The sequence below is a fragment of the Periplaneta americana genome, chromosome 16 (genome assembly GCF_040183065.1).
Source record: "Periplaneta americana isolate PAMFEO1 chromosome 16, P.americana_PAMFEO1_priV1, whole genome shotgun sequence".
NCBI lineage: Eukaryota > Metazoa > Arthropoda > Insecta > Blattodea > Blattidae > Periplaneta > Periplaneta americana.
In genome coordinates this window covers 52,549,977-52,565,363 of record NC_091132.1, presented here as the reverse complement: position 1 = coordinate 52,565,363, position 15,387 = coordinate 52,549,977, and the positions used below count along the sequence as shown (strand labels likewise).

General features: G+C 34.5%; 1 protein-coding gene across 3 annotated transcripts in view; it reads left to right on the top strand.

The window, feature by feature from the left end:
• SLO2 (slowpoke 2) overlaps positions 1-14,699 on the top strand; it is a 1,063,914-nt gene extending 1,049,215 nt beyond the window's left edge. For all 3 annotated transcript variants that reach the window (XM_069849155.1, XM_069849157.1, XM_069849156.1), the window contains 2 exons: positions 7,041-7,246; positions 10,578-14,699. In XM_069849155.1, the coding sequence (XP_069705256.1) occupies positions 7,041-7,246; positions 10,578-11,358 (987 nt within the window). In that variant the 3' untranslated portion in view covers positions 11,359-14,699. The remainder of the gene's footprint in view (positions 1-7,040; positions 7,247-10,577) is intronic.
• The last annotated feature ends 688 nt before the right edge of the window (positions 14,700-15,387 follow it).

Sequence of the window (15,387 nt, the reverse complement as noted above, 5' to 3'; positions counted from 1 at the left end):
AAATCATCCTAAGGCTCAAAATAACAAAGAAAATAGTTCTATTAATAGTTTCCAAAGTAGCTATTGAAGCCACAAACAACTATCCGTATAACATAAACATAGAAACCCTTCAAGATATTAGACACGTGTAAAAATTGATAGTAAACCAAGGAAAAATAGATATATTGCAATGATTCCTCGCATATAGGAATAAAGGGCAATGATCACGATGATGTACTGACAAAATTATCCAAAAATCTAAACGTAACATAACAACAAAAAACAGGGTTAGATGAGATAAAAAAAACTCAAACCAATCGCTAAGAATTCATAAAACGATCTCTACAAGGAAAGTAGTAAGTTACCTAACAAAATATTGAAGTATTTACAAAAATTATTAAACTTCCTAGAAAAACAGCCATAGCACTAGGCCTGTTGTCCCTGAATAGGGCATGATTGCCTCAACAAACGCCTGTATAGAAAAGAAATTTCACCATCTAATCTGTGCACCATCTGTGAAGACAGTGCCATCATGAATACTGGGAGACAAGAAGGAAAATGGCATAGACTAATCTTTGGCCATTGGAAACATCATTATCAAGAACAAACTCATGGTTAAATGACTAGTACGCTGAAGAATGCAGAACAAATGCAAGATCAAATAAATGCAATTAAAAATAAAGAAGTCAAGTAATTTTCACACTACAGTGTTACGCTCAGAGTGTAGTATATCATCAGTTTATCATATACTGTACATATACGAGTAATTGTAGTAAAATTATATTTTCTTTCGGCAGCCATATTCTGGTATGAATGTGTTAACATTGCTTTAGTGTCATATAATGTCTATTGTGATTTTATATGTAATAAATGTGACTTTGGTGGGAGAATAGCTTTGGTTTACTATTACTGAGTTCTACAGAAAGCTTCTTTTCCTTACTCTAAAAACCAGTCAAAATGATGCACGTAATTTTTTTAATATGCACCTATTCTTTATTGTTATTCTCAGGACATCTAATCAGAGGCATGTTGAGAAGTCTATGCATGTATGAAATCTAAAACACTTCATTTCGAACAAAAGTACTGAACATTAATTGATTCTAGTTCATGTTAACACTTTGTTTAAAAACTTAAAATTGTTTAGTCGACACGTTAAAAAGTGTTAAAATTTATTGAAAAAGGTTATACACCTTAGACAGATGGCCCGTTTCGACGTGATGTTCCGTCTTCATCAGTGTCCCACGAACTAGTAGTGGGACACTGATGAAGACGGAACATCACGTCGAAACGGGCCATCTGTCCAAGGTGTATAACCTTTTTCAATAAATTTTAACACTTTTTAACGTGTCGTCTAAACAATTTTAAAGGTACTAGACTCCAAGTCCTGCAACAATGAAGAAATCTGGAATATGAATTGATTATAAAATACATTCTGCAACGTGTGTGCTACATACAATCCTCATTCTTCCATATCTATGCTTAAAGCGGAATTGCTGTTATTAGAATATAATTGTTTAGAATCCCTTTAAGAGTGAAACTTACATTAAAGTCTGAGATCCACATTCCTGCTCTGTAATGTATGTTTCCTGCGACATGTTTGTGTTGAGTATGTTGCACTGCATGTATATGTGATGTAATGGAGAACACATACATGTTGTAGTTGTAAAATACTGCATGCAAGATTGGCATATATAGTTAAATAACTTCAACCAGTGGCAGCAGAATATTTCATACATAAATGAAGTTCAGCATATTTGATGGTTACGATAAAAATTCAATGTTTGTTATTATGTTTACTTTGGCAATTCGGATTTTACTGCATTGCAGAGCTTCTGATTAAACACCTTAATGGTATATATCGACGTATCTTAAAACAGTGGGCAATTGACTCTGATTAGAGCAGTCGCTTGTTTCATCAACAACAATGGCAGCAAAAGGTGCTTCTTCTATTTCAGATTTTATGTTCTTTATCATAACCCCACTTATAGCAAATATTAAGTCATGAATTGCGGGAGAAGTACCACGAAATACTGTTGAACTCTCAAGATGATTGGCCAGTAAATGGTCAAATTCACTTAAGGAACTTAAATATTCAATATAATTTCCTCTATTGTCTGATTCCACACTCTCATTATGATCCCGAAAAGCCAATTCTTGTTTTCCTAGAAAGCAGACTGCGTTAATAAGACGCAGTAAAATCTCCCGATTTTTTTTCCACAGGAGCATTGTGTTAGTTGATATGTAGAGCTTTTTGCTTATCTAGCTGTAAATCAATTCTTGTCTTCCCAAAGTTTGCAAAGTTCATGCTACTACAAATATGAGCTTTTGATTTGTCGTGTTTTAGGACTGCCGTTCGAAGGGAGCTGATATTAGAAAACCCTCTTTTGACCACACATTAGTTTCGCGGCTAAATAACAAAATGGCCAGCAAAATAGTTTAGACAGTTTAGAACTACCACACAACCAATTCCACTTACAATATGATGTTGAAGTGAAATGGCGTGTGTACTCACGCTGTTTTTCTTTTACGTCCATGGACAAATTTAACTCAGGAGTTGGTCTTTCCATTTTCACAATTTCAACTTCCTCGTTGTATGTACGACGGTTAAAAGGCACTTTTAATAAACCTTCTATTACACAGTCATTTTCAACACAAACCTCTCCAGAAACTTGTTCTGCCATATTTTTCACAATATCACTTAATTGGGAAATTAAAAACTTAATAATTCACAATTAATATAACTCTTAGACACTCGAACAAATAACAAATTTAAAATACTGCACTGCAAGAACACAATCACATTCATGAGCTAGCGTGCTAAGCGTATTGTTGCTTCACGCCTGCGAAGAAACCGATCACGAGAGCGGCAACTCACCCGGCCTACACTGCACGATGGAAACAGAAGAGAGCGGGGGATGGGCAGTTGTGCGACAGGACAGCATGCGCCGTACGGTCACAGGCTACCTCACGTAGCAAGCGGTTTCTCCAGCAATGCCGCCTTGACAACTTGTTTCTTTTTGAGAGCAGAGAGCGCATATAAATCTAACAATTACTTTAATTTTAATTACTGTGGTAAAACTAATAATACAAAATTATTACATTATGTTATATTATAAACTTTTTCTTTTGTAATTTCCTTGGGCTACCGCCGGCAGCCCCGGTAGTCCGCAAAATACGACCCTGGAATCCAATCGAGAATCTTTAGGAAATGATGGAAAAGGAAATGCCTAAATAGGTTATTATTACGACGAAAATGATTGAGAGTATACCATGCAGAATTGAGGATGTTATTAAAGCAAAAGGAATACCCATAATATTTAAGAACTTCACTGGATTAATCTTGCTCAGGATAGGGACCAATGGCGGGCTTATGTGAGGGCGGCAATGAACCTCCAGGTTCCTTAAAAGCCAGTAAGTAAGTACATGGATTTAAATAAACAGTATTCTGTCATTTTGTAATATGAAATACAGCGAAACCTGTTCAAGACGGAAGTGACATGGTCCTAATTTTTTTTCCGTTGTGGACAGGTTTCCGTATTATTCAGGTGTGACATTAAAATGGAATATTTTGTCATTCATTTACATGAAAAACAAAATGGCATGCCGCAAACTGCAAGAAGTACAAAATATTCCATTTAACACTCATCACATTAAATCAGCTTTCTGTCGCTCATTACGTTGGTGAATCATCTTGATTAAAATCTCATTTTCTGTATAAATATTATCATAACTCACTCATTAGTCATTAAACATTACTAAAGTTTACTAATCTCATTCTATTGAATATCTAACACTATATTCTAATACTGTACTGCATATCACTGCACATTATTAATTAATTGGACTAGGAGCCATCTATAAGAAGCCTTGAATTCTGGTTTATTTCATTTCTTTCCCAGTTCAACAGCTTGCTTTGCAGAATAGATCCTAGAAATTGGCTTGTTCTTTGAAAGGTCATGAAGAACCCACTCCCACAACAGTTCATTTATTTCCACATAAACAGTTGCTTTCTGATTCCTTTTGTGTCACCAATATTGGCCACACGCCACTCACTCATTATGATCTTTATTTTTTAAAGTGTCACACCTGAGTTTTCCACAACTGTACTCCAATATTATTTCACATAAACTTTGTTTCTAATTTTCCTTTATCTCGATAACTTTTACTTCATCACTTAATGTTAATGCCACATTTTATGCAATTTTTTTTTTTACCAGGAAATCACTACACTTGTGCTCTTTTTAGCTACGACAGTATACGGGTGTGAAGCATCGAAAATCTTTGAAGGGACTCGTCTGCCTAGTCAACAGGGTCATAAAATTTATGACCGACAGGCCAACACATCCTCGTACCCTCTAGAATTTTGCAAAGAAAACTTGTTTTAGTGACCTACATATTTCGTATATTCCTTGAAATTACACGCTGTTTCAAAATATAGCTACAAAAATAGTGTGTCCAAAATATTATTTCCGTTTTGAACAGTAGCAGACAGTTTCCGTTTCCGCATTGGACAGTTTCCGTTTTATTCAGGAAAAATTACACATAATACATACAAATTTCGCTGGGACCAATAAATTGTTCCGAAATAGACAGGATTCCGGATTATTCAGGTTCCGATTTGAACAGGTTTCACTGTATAAACATTGTTGAAAATGTGTTCTGAAAATGTACTGAAGATAATATAGTTGTATTTTCAAATATGAAATTACAGTAAATGTAGAATTACAATAACGTATTTGAAAAGTTGTAGGTTATTCTGTTAATGTGGCCAGTTACTGTAAATAAAAAGGATCAGATTTAATTTAGTTTTGAATTTTTTTTCATTCACTCCCTCTTTATTTTACTCATGATTCAGGACTGGCAATTTTAGCAATGTGGCAACATGGGCTGGTTGCATTTCCACTGCGGACTTCTGTGTCATACTGTTTTATAATGGATACTCTTCTCAGAGTTGGTGTGGATGGTGGTGATATTTCTTACTTATTGGTGGTCTTCAGTCACAGAGATGTTCTGACTGAGAACTTGAAAAAACTAAAACTCCAGAAAATATCACTAACTTATATGCCACCCAATGGCACCATTATATTATACTATGCCAAAATAAATATCGTAGTTTAGAGTAGTTATCCTGACCAGCCTCATGGGCTATTGCTCTGAGCTTCTGACTACAGTTCATGAGTTCTGGGTTCGATTGCTGGTTATAACACAGGAATTTTTCCTTAAAGTAGAATGTTCCTGTGTTCGTCCATGGTCTGGAAATTAGGTTAGGCTTAGTTTTAAGACTTCTCCTGGCATTCATAATCATCCTATCATAATATCATCCTCATCGGGGCAGCATAACTCTGCCTTCCAGGCACTCTAACCTCAGAAGTGGGCTACAAATAAGCCATTGCCAGGAGAGGCCAGAAATGTCAAATGACAATCTGGTGGCATTGGATAAAAAAAAAGAATAGTTATCCTAGTATGTAAACCTTCTGGTAGACTGCGCAGTTGAACAGTGGGAGTATTTCAACAAAATATTTGAAGCAGAGGTGCGGAAAGAAATTCCTTAGTTGTCAGTCCAGTCCTGGTCGTAAATATTTACCGCCAATTTAAAAAGTGGTGGTCATTGTATGTTTCCTTAGCCATTTTCTTTATAAGTGAAGTCGAGTCCTATTATTAAGTGACAAAGTGATATTAGTTTCATTAACAACAACAACAACATCATCATCATCATCATCAATAACATTCCACGTTTGAGACCTAGTGGTCTGTTACGGTCTCTATCCATTGTTTCTTAGGTCTTCGTAAGTTTCTTGCTAACTCTTGCATTGGCAAGCAAATATGGGGCATTCTGGCAAAATGTTCTTTCCAGTTCAGTCAATATTGATTTTTGTGTTGAATAATTGAGTCTATTTTTAAACCTTTGAGTATGTCTTCATTCCTTCTGTGGTCAAATAGGAAATAACCAGCAGTTCTTCTCAGGAACATCATTTCCGCTGCTGTAGTCGTCCTTCATCTGCCCTCCTGATACTCCACGCTTTGCTGCCATATGTAAGGACTGATCGACCAAGAGTTGATGTATAGGTATCCTAAGTCTGATGTGTCTTTGCATTTGAGAAGATTTGAAAAATTGATTTTTACACACTAAGATCTTAATGAATTTATAAATTCTAGACATTTTAAGCTTCTTTAATTAACATGAATTATTAAATCATGCTGGTATCAATCGAGTGACTAACAATGATTATTCTCGGAATATAAAGTTTATATATGCAGGAAACGCAATCAGAAGGCACGAAGATCACCCAGTTCTGAGGACAGGCTGAAACTAGTCAACAAAATAACTTAGATAATTAATTAACATGAAAGTATATAAACTTTATATTCCAAGTGATATAGTGTTAAAAGTTGTGTAATCAAGATGTATAATGATTGTTCATGAGACAATTTCTTCTCACTTGAAGATTCGAACCAGCTCTCATTCCACAACGCTAGTTCAAGGCATGACGCCTTAACCCACACAGTTAGGGCACGGGACAAAAAAGAAATTAAACAGCAAAATTACCTTGAGAAATCAGTGACCCAACAAGACTCTCTATACCGGTACCTAAATCCATGTGAGTCAATATAAACAAAAACATCAATCTGAAGAACTTTTATAACTCCTCAGCAATGGCCAACATGCTTATTCCAGCTCTTGAAGATGACTTCTTTAGAGCAATTAAGAAATCAAAAATAAATGTATCTCAATACAGTAAAATCCAGGTAATGTACTCTAAACTTATAAAATTATCTATAACTTTATCTACTAAGTATTGTGGGTATGTGCTACTAAATGTGAAAGCAATTAGCTGTGTGCTGCATTAAACTGACAAAGCTTGCATTATGCATTTGAAAACTCGTAACTGATAATGCCAAATATGTCTAATGATAGGATATCAATTCTTAGTCGATAAAGTTAAATTGCTGTTGTTTTTTATATGCCATGTAACAGTGATTCCTGCCACTGGTTAAAATGATTCATGTTACTCATTATCAGTGGTATACAAACTAAGCAACTTGATTTTTATATCCTACAGTACTCTATCAACATGGGTGACGAAGCTCGAGACAATCATACACAGATGATTGAGAGAGCAGAAATTGCAAACCTGGTTCGTTCTCGAATGGAGAGCCTTAATCTGCCTAGTATAGATTATGATGATGTTAGTGAGAAGAGGAGTAACTTGTCTTATGTGATCATCAACCCAAGTTGTGACCTCAAACTGGAAGAGGGTGACATAATGTAAGTATCACTTTTATGTATTATTTCTGAAATGGCAGGTCTATAGTTAAATTTATATACTATAATTGCATAGTAGACATAAGACAAATTGTATTATATAATTATTAATTTCAATTAAGGAATCCGCCCCTGAGCACGAGCTAAAGTTTTTCTGTGTATTATATTTTATGTTACAATTATTACCGGTAGCAAAATAATAAATAAATAAATAAACATAGTAGAAGATTAAATCAATGAATACTATAGCAATGTATTTCCTCACAAAATAATGAAAGAAGAAAGGAAACCACAAAGAATCAATGTAGAGATACCGTATTATAGTCCAGTGTCTATACCTCGAGTGTTACACAAAGTTTATAATCCCCTTTTCAAACTTGGACTTCTCCAGTCCACAGCTTATCTCTCCCAGAATGTTTATATTTATGTAGGTGGCCATGCTTTAATAATAATCGTAATAAATAATAATAATAATAATAATAATAATAATAATAATAATAATAATAATAATAATATTCATTAGATGTCAATAGACTTGTATACAAGTTTCTGACGTTGTCAAAATTAAAATTATAAGCACTCGAAGAAGTCCTCTAACTGTCCAGTATCCTGAAAGATTATGACACTTGATTTTTTTATTTTAGTAGGTTATTTTACGATGCTTTATCAACATCTTGGGTTATTTAGCGTCTGAATGAGATGAAGATGATAATGCTGGTGAAATGAGTCCGGGGTCCAGCACCGAAAGTTACCTAGCATTTGCTCATATTGGGTTGAGGGAAAACCCCGGAAAAAACCTCAACCAGGTAACTTGTCCCGACTGGGAATCGAACCCAGCCCACCTGGTTTCACGGCTAGACATGCTAACCGTTATTCCACAGTTGTGGACATATGACACTTGACTTCTTTAGTTTAAGACTGGTTAAAATTCGTATTTTCGAAACCTACCAAAGCAAAGTTTCACTTAATTATCTTTTGTAGTATTAAAAAAAAAAGTTTAAAATATTTTCTAAGTTACAAGCACTCGAAGCAGTCCTCTAACTACCCAACTACCCAGTGTCCTTAAGGGGGAAGCCTACGAGAAAATGAAATTGACTGCTTTTTTTCTTTAAATAGAGGGTTCACATATAAATCTTAATAATCTAATAAATCCAACAAACTTGATCTTCATCATACACTTATTTTTTTCAGTTATTCAATTTTTTTTAAAGAAGAGGACAAATTTTCAAAATTCTACTTCTCATATAAATTTCGTTGAATCAGTCTGAATATTTTATTCAACACCACTGCTGTGTTTGGAAGAGAACTATACTATGCATTCATTTTATTAAGTAATGCCAGATTACGGAGAAAAAAATTATTTATGTAATAAAACAAACATTTTTTTATTATTCTGTTTATGTCACATATACATTTTTTTCTTTTGAAAGTTCGAGAATTAGAAAAAAATCCGTGCACAAAATTGTTAAGCATATACAGAAATAAATTCAGCTTCTTAGCTGCAAAATTGTAGAAGCCTTTGTGATTTGAATGAAGAGAAATACACAGAATATTATAACTGAGAAAATTGAGACACTTCAAGAGCGTAAGCTTTTGATTATAACGTCATTAGGAGGATTTTCAATCATCTCACTCCCTTGAAACTTTCCAAACTTACACGGTAGGGTATTAGTTACATACTTACATATTACTTACAGCTTTTAAGGAACACGGAGGTTCATTGCCACCCTCACATAAGCCTAGGGTGACCAGAGTCCTCTTTTGTTCGGACGTGTCCTCCTTTTTAGGCCTCTGTCCGGGGTCTGGGCGGATTTTTAAAAAGTCAAGAAATGTCGTCTTTTTCGTAACTTGTATGCCTGATATTTTGAAATTATCTGATTTGACGCCTTTTCAAGTAATTTGCCTGTAAGTGGCAGGAGCATCGATGGAATATACTCTTTGCCAACAATCATAACTCCCTTTGCTCCTCCATATTATGAGCATTGCTTAGAGGTAGCTTGTAAATCGAAGTGCGAATGTAAATCTAAATAGATATTTTCTGTTATCTTTAATAATTTTATTATAGTTCCCTTGACTTTCATATGTAGCTAACTGTAAAATCATTATTATTATTAAGTTTTTTCATAATTATTTTGTAATAAAATAGATTTTAACAAACTTTTAAGTACGATATAAGCCTAAATCTGTACTATAAATATTTTGTAATAAAATATATATTGATGTACTGGTAATTTAAAGTATAATATAGGCCTGAGCCTAAATCTAAGTACATATTTTCTGTCCTCTTCTTTCGAACAATGTCCTCCTTTTTAAGCTTTGTGCCCTCTTTTTTTTTATCGATGTGAATCTGGTCACCCTACATAAGCCCACCATCGGTCCTTTTCCTGAGCGAGATTAATCCAGTCCCTACCATCATAGTATAGTAGTAGTATAGTATTTATTAGCTGTCGTTATGGCAAAAGGTAATGACATTGTCAAATTACACGTGTGAAATTATCGTGCTAAAATGAAAAATATTCTATTACACCCCTAAAAATAAAACAAAATGATCACAAATACTGCCTACTGAGTAGGCTCTGAGGATGGTGTGAAGAAGCACCGAAACAGCTGTAAGCCGCACATGCTTACACAATTAACACGAGTGCTTCAATGAGGGTTGTACAATGTACAGTTGGCATTAATCATGCACCCAGCGAGGAGATCGTGCAACAAGTTTCAGGTCGAATGGGCATTGGAGTTCCTATGCGAGGAAGAGAACGGAGATGTACAGTGCTTATTATGTGATAAACATACGATTAGTAAAAAAGCAGGACATTATTCAACATACCATGAACAAATATACAGAGATATCGAGGAGGAAGAACTATTACAATTATTAGATAGGGTACATTACAGAATACCGCAAGTACAAATATCTAGATTATTTATGCATTAATTAATTTATTATTTCTTTATTGAAGGTCCTTACAGGGAGTTATCCCCAATTAGGACACCTAAAGAAAAAATACAAACAACAGATTAAAAACAAAAGATACATAAACATGTGCTGTAAACACAAACTTTACAGAAGTTCAGTGTATATACTAATGTGATAAGCATTTAAGTTCCAAACATGTAAATTGAATTACAGAGAAATAAAGTACAGATATAACAGAGTTATTAAATTGAAGACAGTCCCTACAATTATATCCCATCTCCCTCAATGTATTAGGGAATAAGACCCTATTTTTTGTCCAGAAATGTAATATTTTCTCTATAGACCTCCCTTAAAGGAAGAAGGGTTACTAAGTGTACAGCAGTAAGTGTAATTAAATTATGCAACTTGACTCCACAGCTACCTGGTCCGGCCCAGTCCATTCTCAGCTCAAAAGACATTTGAACGCCACAACAGTCGTCGCAAGTCCAACATCAGTTTCTGCTCGCAGCAACTGGTGCAGCAGATGGCTGCCAGCTCCCAGGCAGGCAGCCGCCGGGGGTCAGGCCTTGGTCTGTCCGGTTACACAGCTCCTAGACCTCCTCCTCTTGTTACAACCAAAGCCAACTCTCTATCACTTCCAGACAGCCCGACCGTTGTAGGTGGCGGACCAGGATACAGGGGGCGTTCTAACTCTCTGCGTGTTGTGGACGACATTCTCTTACGTCGTTCCAACTCGCTGAGACAAGGACTTACCTCAGTCGGCAGTGGAAGAAGAAAAAGTAGCTTAGAAGACCTGGGTATATCGTTTGGAGGCGTCTCCCATCCATCTAATCACAGCAATCCCATCAAGATTGCTCTGAACGGTAGCATTGGACTGGAAGTGACACCTCCAGACGAAGGCAGTTCGCCTAGCGAGACTAGCAGCAGTGGCTTGTTGAACAGTGGACCACCAACCCTCAGAGTAGGGATTGGCGTTGACTCGAGTGCGAGTGGTGGTGCCTCGGGAGGTGGTCTCAGTAGCACGGGGATCAGTCAGGGACTTGGGATCTCGGGAGGTGCCGGCGCTTGTGGGGGAGGGTTGGACGTGTCCGGGTTGGGGAGCTGTAACGGAGAGAATTGCCTGAGTGCAGGACAAGTGTCGACCATAGCGCAAGGCACGGTGACGGACCCGCAGCATCTTCAGGGTACTCTTGTATGATATCACCTCATGTGGGGGAGGAGACTTAGTAGCGTGGTTCGCAACAAGTGGCTGTGAACCAAGCTCCTCACTTCCACATCACTTTTGTTTCAGTGCACCAACAGCTGCACCAAATTGCACATTGGCCTTATTGACTCTTCGAAGATCATCAGTACTTTATTTGATTACGGTATCTCTTTGGAATCACATTTCAGATTGCAACTTGGCAGGGAAATACACGTTTCTAGAACCGGAAAAAGAAATGTTTACGAGAATTTGAGCTGGAAATAGTTATTAAAAATATTTTAACCTGTGGGAACAATTCTTCATAATGATGTAGGAGATAGATGATCATATTTATGAATTTACTGATTGATAACCCTTTTATTAGATGAATAATCAAAACTGTGCAAATGTTCTATGTGAGAATGACGTGGAAAGATTGAAACTATTCATAAATACATAGAAGAAGAAATATATAGATTATTATATACATAGATATTGTACATTGGATTGTAATATATTGTATTGTATATTGATAAAGTTTTATTTTAACCACCATATATGTCTTGCTTACCTTCCACTGTAAAGTTACCATATTGTGACTGTGATCTGAGGAAGATATAATCTTTCTTTATGGAATGATTTTCAGTCCAGATTGACAAGAATTTAGTATATATGCTACTGTGTTGAATGAATGACAAATAACACACGTTTTGTTCACAGATCCCTCAGATTGTGCCATTTAAAAATTATTAGCCTTAATTGGTGTGATATGCTCCTTATCAGTGAGTTTATTAAAGATAAAAGTGACATTAAAAGAAGTATGCAACTAAGTCAGAGGAAATTTCTCATAACCATCATATTTTGCATAAACTGTTAAGAACCAGAAACTTTTCTAATGCATATTAATGGTTTTATCTAGCTCCTCGTCATGTGTAGCAAGTGCTATCAAGTTTTAAAGGATGTATTTGATAACATGTTAATAATTTTGCTTTTTGTTCTATTTATTACATAAAAATACATTTACAAATATTTACTTCAGAGTGATATTTTCCCACATTGATTGTCACCAAGAGTTACTCCGAAATTTTGCTTATTAATATGAGCAATATGCAGTAAATGTTTAGAGGTTACAGATTATTTTTCAGATATCAACAGACATTTATATATACTAACTAAGCATTTTATATGATTACCGACATTTAAATGAGAAAGAATAATTTTTTCTTTAACGTCAAAATGAAATATATTTACCTAACATTATTACTTTTATTATTGATATGAACCAGCCTCCATAAAATACTAATTTAATGACAAATAAATTATAAATAACTTGATTTGACATTGCATAGTATACTAGAGATAATAACATATATTGAGCAGTGATTAATATTGCATTAGGGATGGCAAACTATAGTTCCGGTATATTTTATGTGCATTTCTAATGGAACGTCTTTTATTGAACAATTTAAAAGTAAATTATATTAATTTTATCAATAAACAGTTCACAAAAAGAAATCATTCGTGGTTTGTTGAGGAAGGTTTTGGAAACTTATTTCCAATAGTGTAAAGTGATGAACATCTACAAAAATAATGGAAGTTGTTATCTGCATAAATAAATTCCTTAATCTTGTATGCAAAACAAAACATTGTGAAAATATAATATTAGGCCTTGTTAAAGAATTTTGACTGTCTTCTATGTTTAAATCATTTTTATATTTTCACACTTGAAGAAGTCAAGATCCATAAGCAATCATAGGATGATTCTTTTTATTAATATCTTGGAATAAAAATTTAGATTTGAGGTTGTTTAACACTCACACAAAAATAAAATATTCATCCACTTAAAATAGCTTAAAAGTTTATTATTTCTTCCTTTCCTTTTCGATATTACGAGCTGATATGATTTTACATTACATAACAACTAGAATACCTATCTATTAAATCATGGCATGTTACAGTACTTCAGAGTTAACTTCAATATAATTTTTAAACCCAGTGTTTTGTGGAGAGAGGAGGAACTTAGTGTCTTCTGATTATTGTTGCTTTATCAATAGTATAGATTAAGTTTAGGATTTTTATTTTACAATACCGGTATCTTGCTTTTTATGTTGCATAACAAGGTAAAAGTGACATAATCGCGATTGTATTACCTTGAACATTGCCATCTAGAGTACTATATAAAGTACATTTTTTATACACAGAAAAACAACAGAATCCTACATCACCAATATTTATATTTAGGTACGTATAAATATTTTGACGAAATTAATAATTTATGGTCTGAGATATTGTCAGAGAGTGAAAAATTAAAAAAACTTCATATCGATTGGCATAACAAAAATCTCAAAATGAAAGACTGAAAGGGACTTGATAAAAGGGGCCTAAAATTTCCACCATTTCTTAATTTAATATTAGTTTTCGATTTCTTATTCTTTCTTATATTATAAAACTCATCCCTTTATTATAAAACCTATTTGTTCTTATACATGTAATAATTATTATGTCCAAAATAATTTCGTTTATAAAGATCACAAATCCTGTATTAAGTGAAAGCTACTTCTCTTAAGTTGGAATAAGCTGGGGAAAGTTTGCCATCCCTACCTCGTAATTTTTTGTTTTGTTTTCTGACTCTCAAACAATAATAGTATCATCCACCCACTCAAACCAATTTGCCCCCAGATGACATGAATGTATGCTGAGTGAGTTTCTTGCAGACACTATGGATTGAATTTGGAATGTTTAGTTGTGTTTTTCTTACATTTAATTATTCCACTGAACTAATTTGACCACATTTAATTGGGTCATTTAAACTGCTGGTACATTGCCAACACGAGTTGGATGAGGGAACAAATGATACTCTAGACATAGAGGAAATATAATGTAATGTTATATGGAAAATACTGTACACTCTCTCCCTAAACATAATTGCCTTTTATACTGTGACTAGTTGTCACTGAACCGTGTTTGGAAATGAGCAATTAGCATAGGCATTGCTAGACAGCATACAGTTACCTGCATGATAAGCAGAAATATTCAAGCAAAGAATAAAATAACTGAAATTAGAAATTCAATGAGATGGAGATGAGATATTTCATTCTTCTATGCTTGTCAGTTTTCCCCATTGTGGTACGAAAGTCGCAGAAACCAGCACTGTAAATAATATAAATGACATACAAGGCCTTCTTTCTAATCTGTTTATTAATATTCTAAAATTTAAGAAGTATTGACTGTACATGTGTATAACATACTTGATTGTGATACTGTCATGATTAGGAACTAGTGAAATTCAACAGAAATTTCTCTTTTATGGGACTCTTCTTTCTTGTAAGTAAGAAAAATATATTTTATGCAAAACATGAGTTAATTTCTTTACTTCTGAAGAAACCAAAAAGACATTAGAATTGGCCTTAATGGCCTGAACCTTGAGATGGTTGGTGGCAATGATGATGATGATGCTAGACCAAGTATTACATTAAGATTTTTATAGTATCTGCACAATAATTCATAAAAGAAAATATAGACTGAGCAGGATATATCTTTTTGAAATCAAATCATAAATACAGTGAGCCCCAGCAGGTTTCCCAGTCTTCTATAATTACTTAACTCTCCTCACAGTAGCTGCTGGAAGTTTTACCCATCTCGTGTGATACGTAATTCATCACATCATTCACAAAAGTTGTTTCATTAAATTTCTTCATTAAATTTAATACTGGTACTGTTTTTCTACATAAAAATGGGCGGCACTTTCCCTTCTTTTGCCAAACAATTTCTTTCTCCAGATATACATTTTCAAAATTAATATTATTCACGCACTGAGTATGTAGCAATTGCAAAACACAACGTAATAAATTGCACTTATTTTTAACTGAGTCATTGTGTGCATTTACTGCTGGCTGTCAAGAAAGACTACAGACTAGTACAGATAATTTTTGGAGACGAGGATTCTCCAGTCATGTACAAAAAGAGCTGATGCTTGCAGAATAGCTTAAACACCAGTCGGGAGTGATGAAATAAGCTAAGCTTTAGGAGATTCGCTAGCCATGC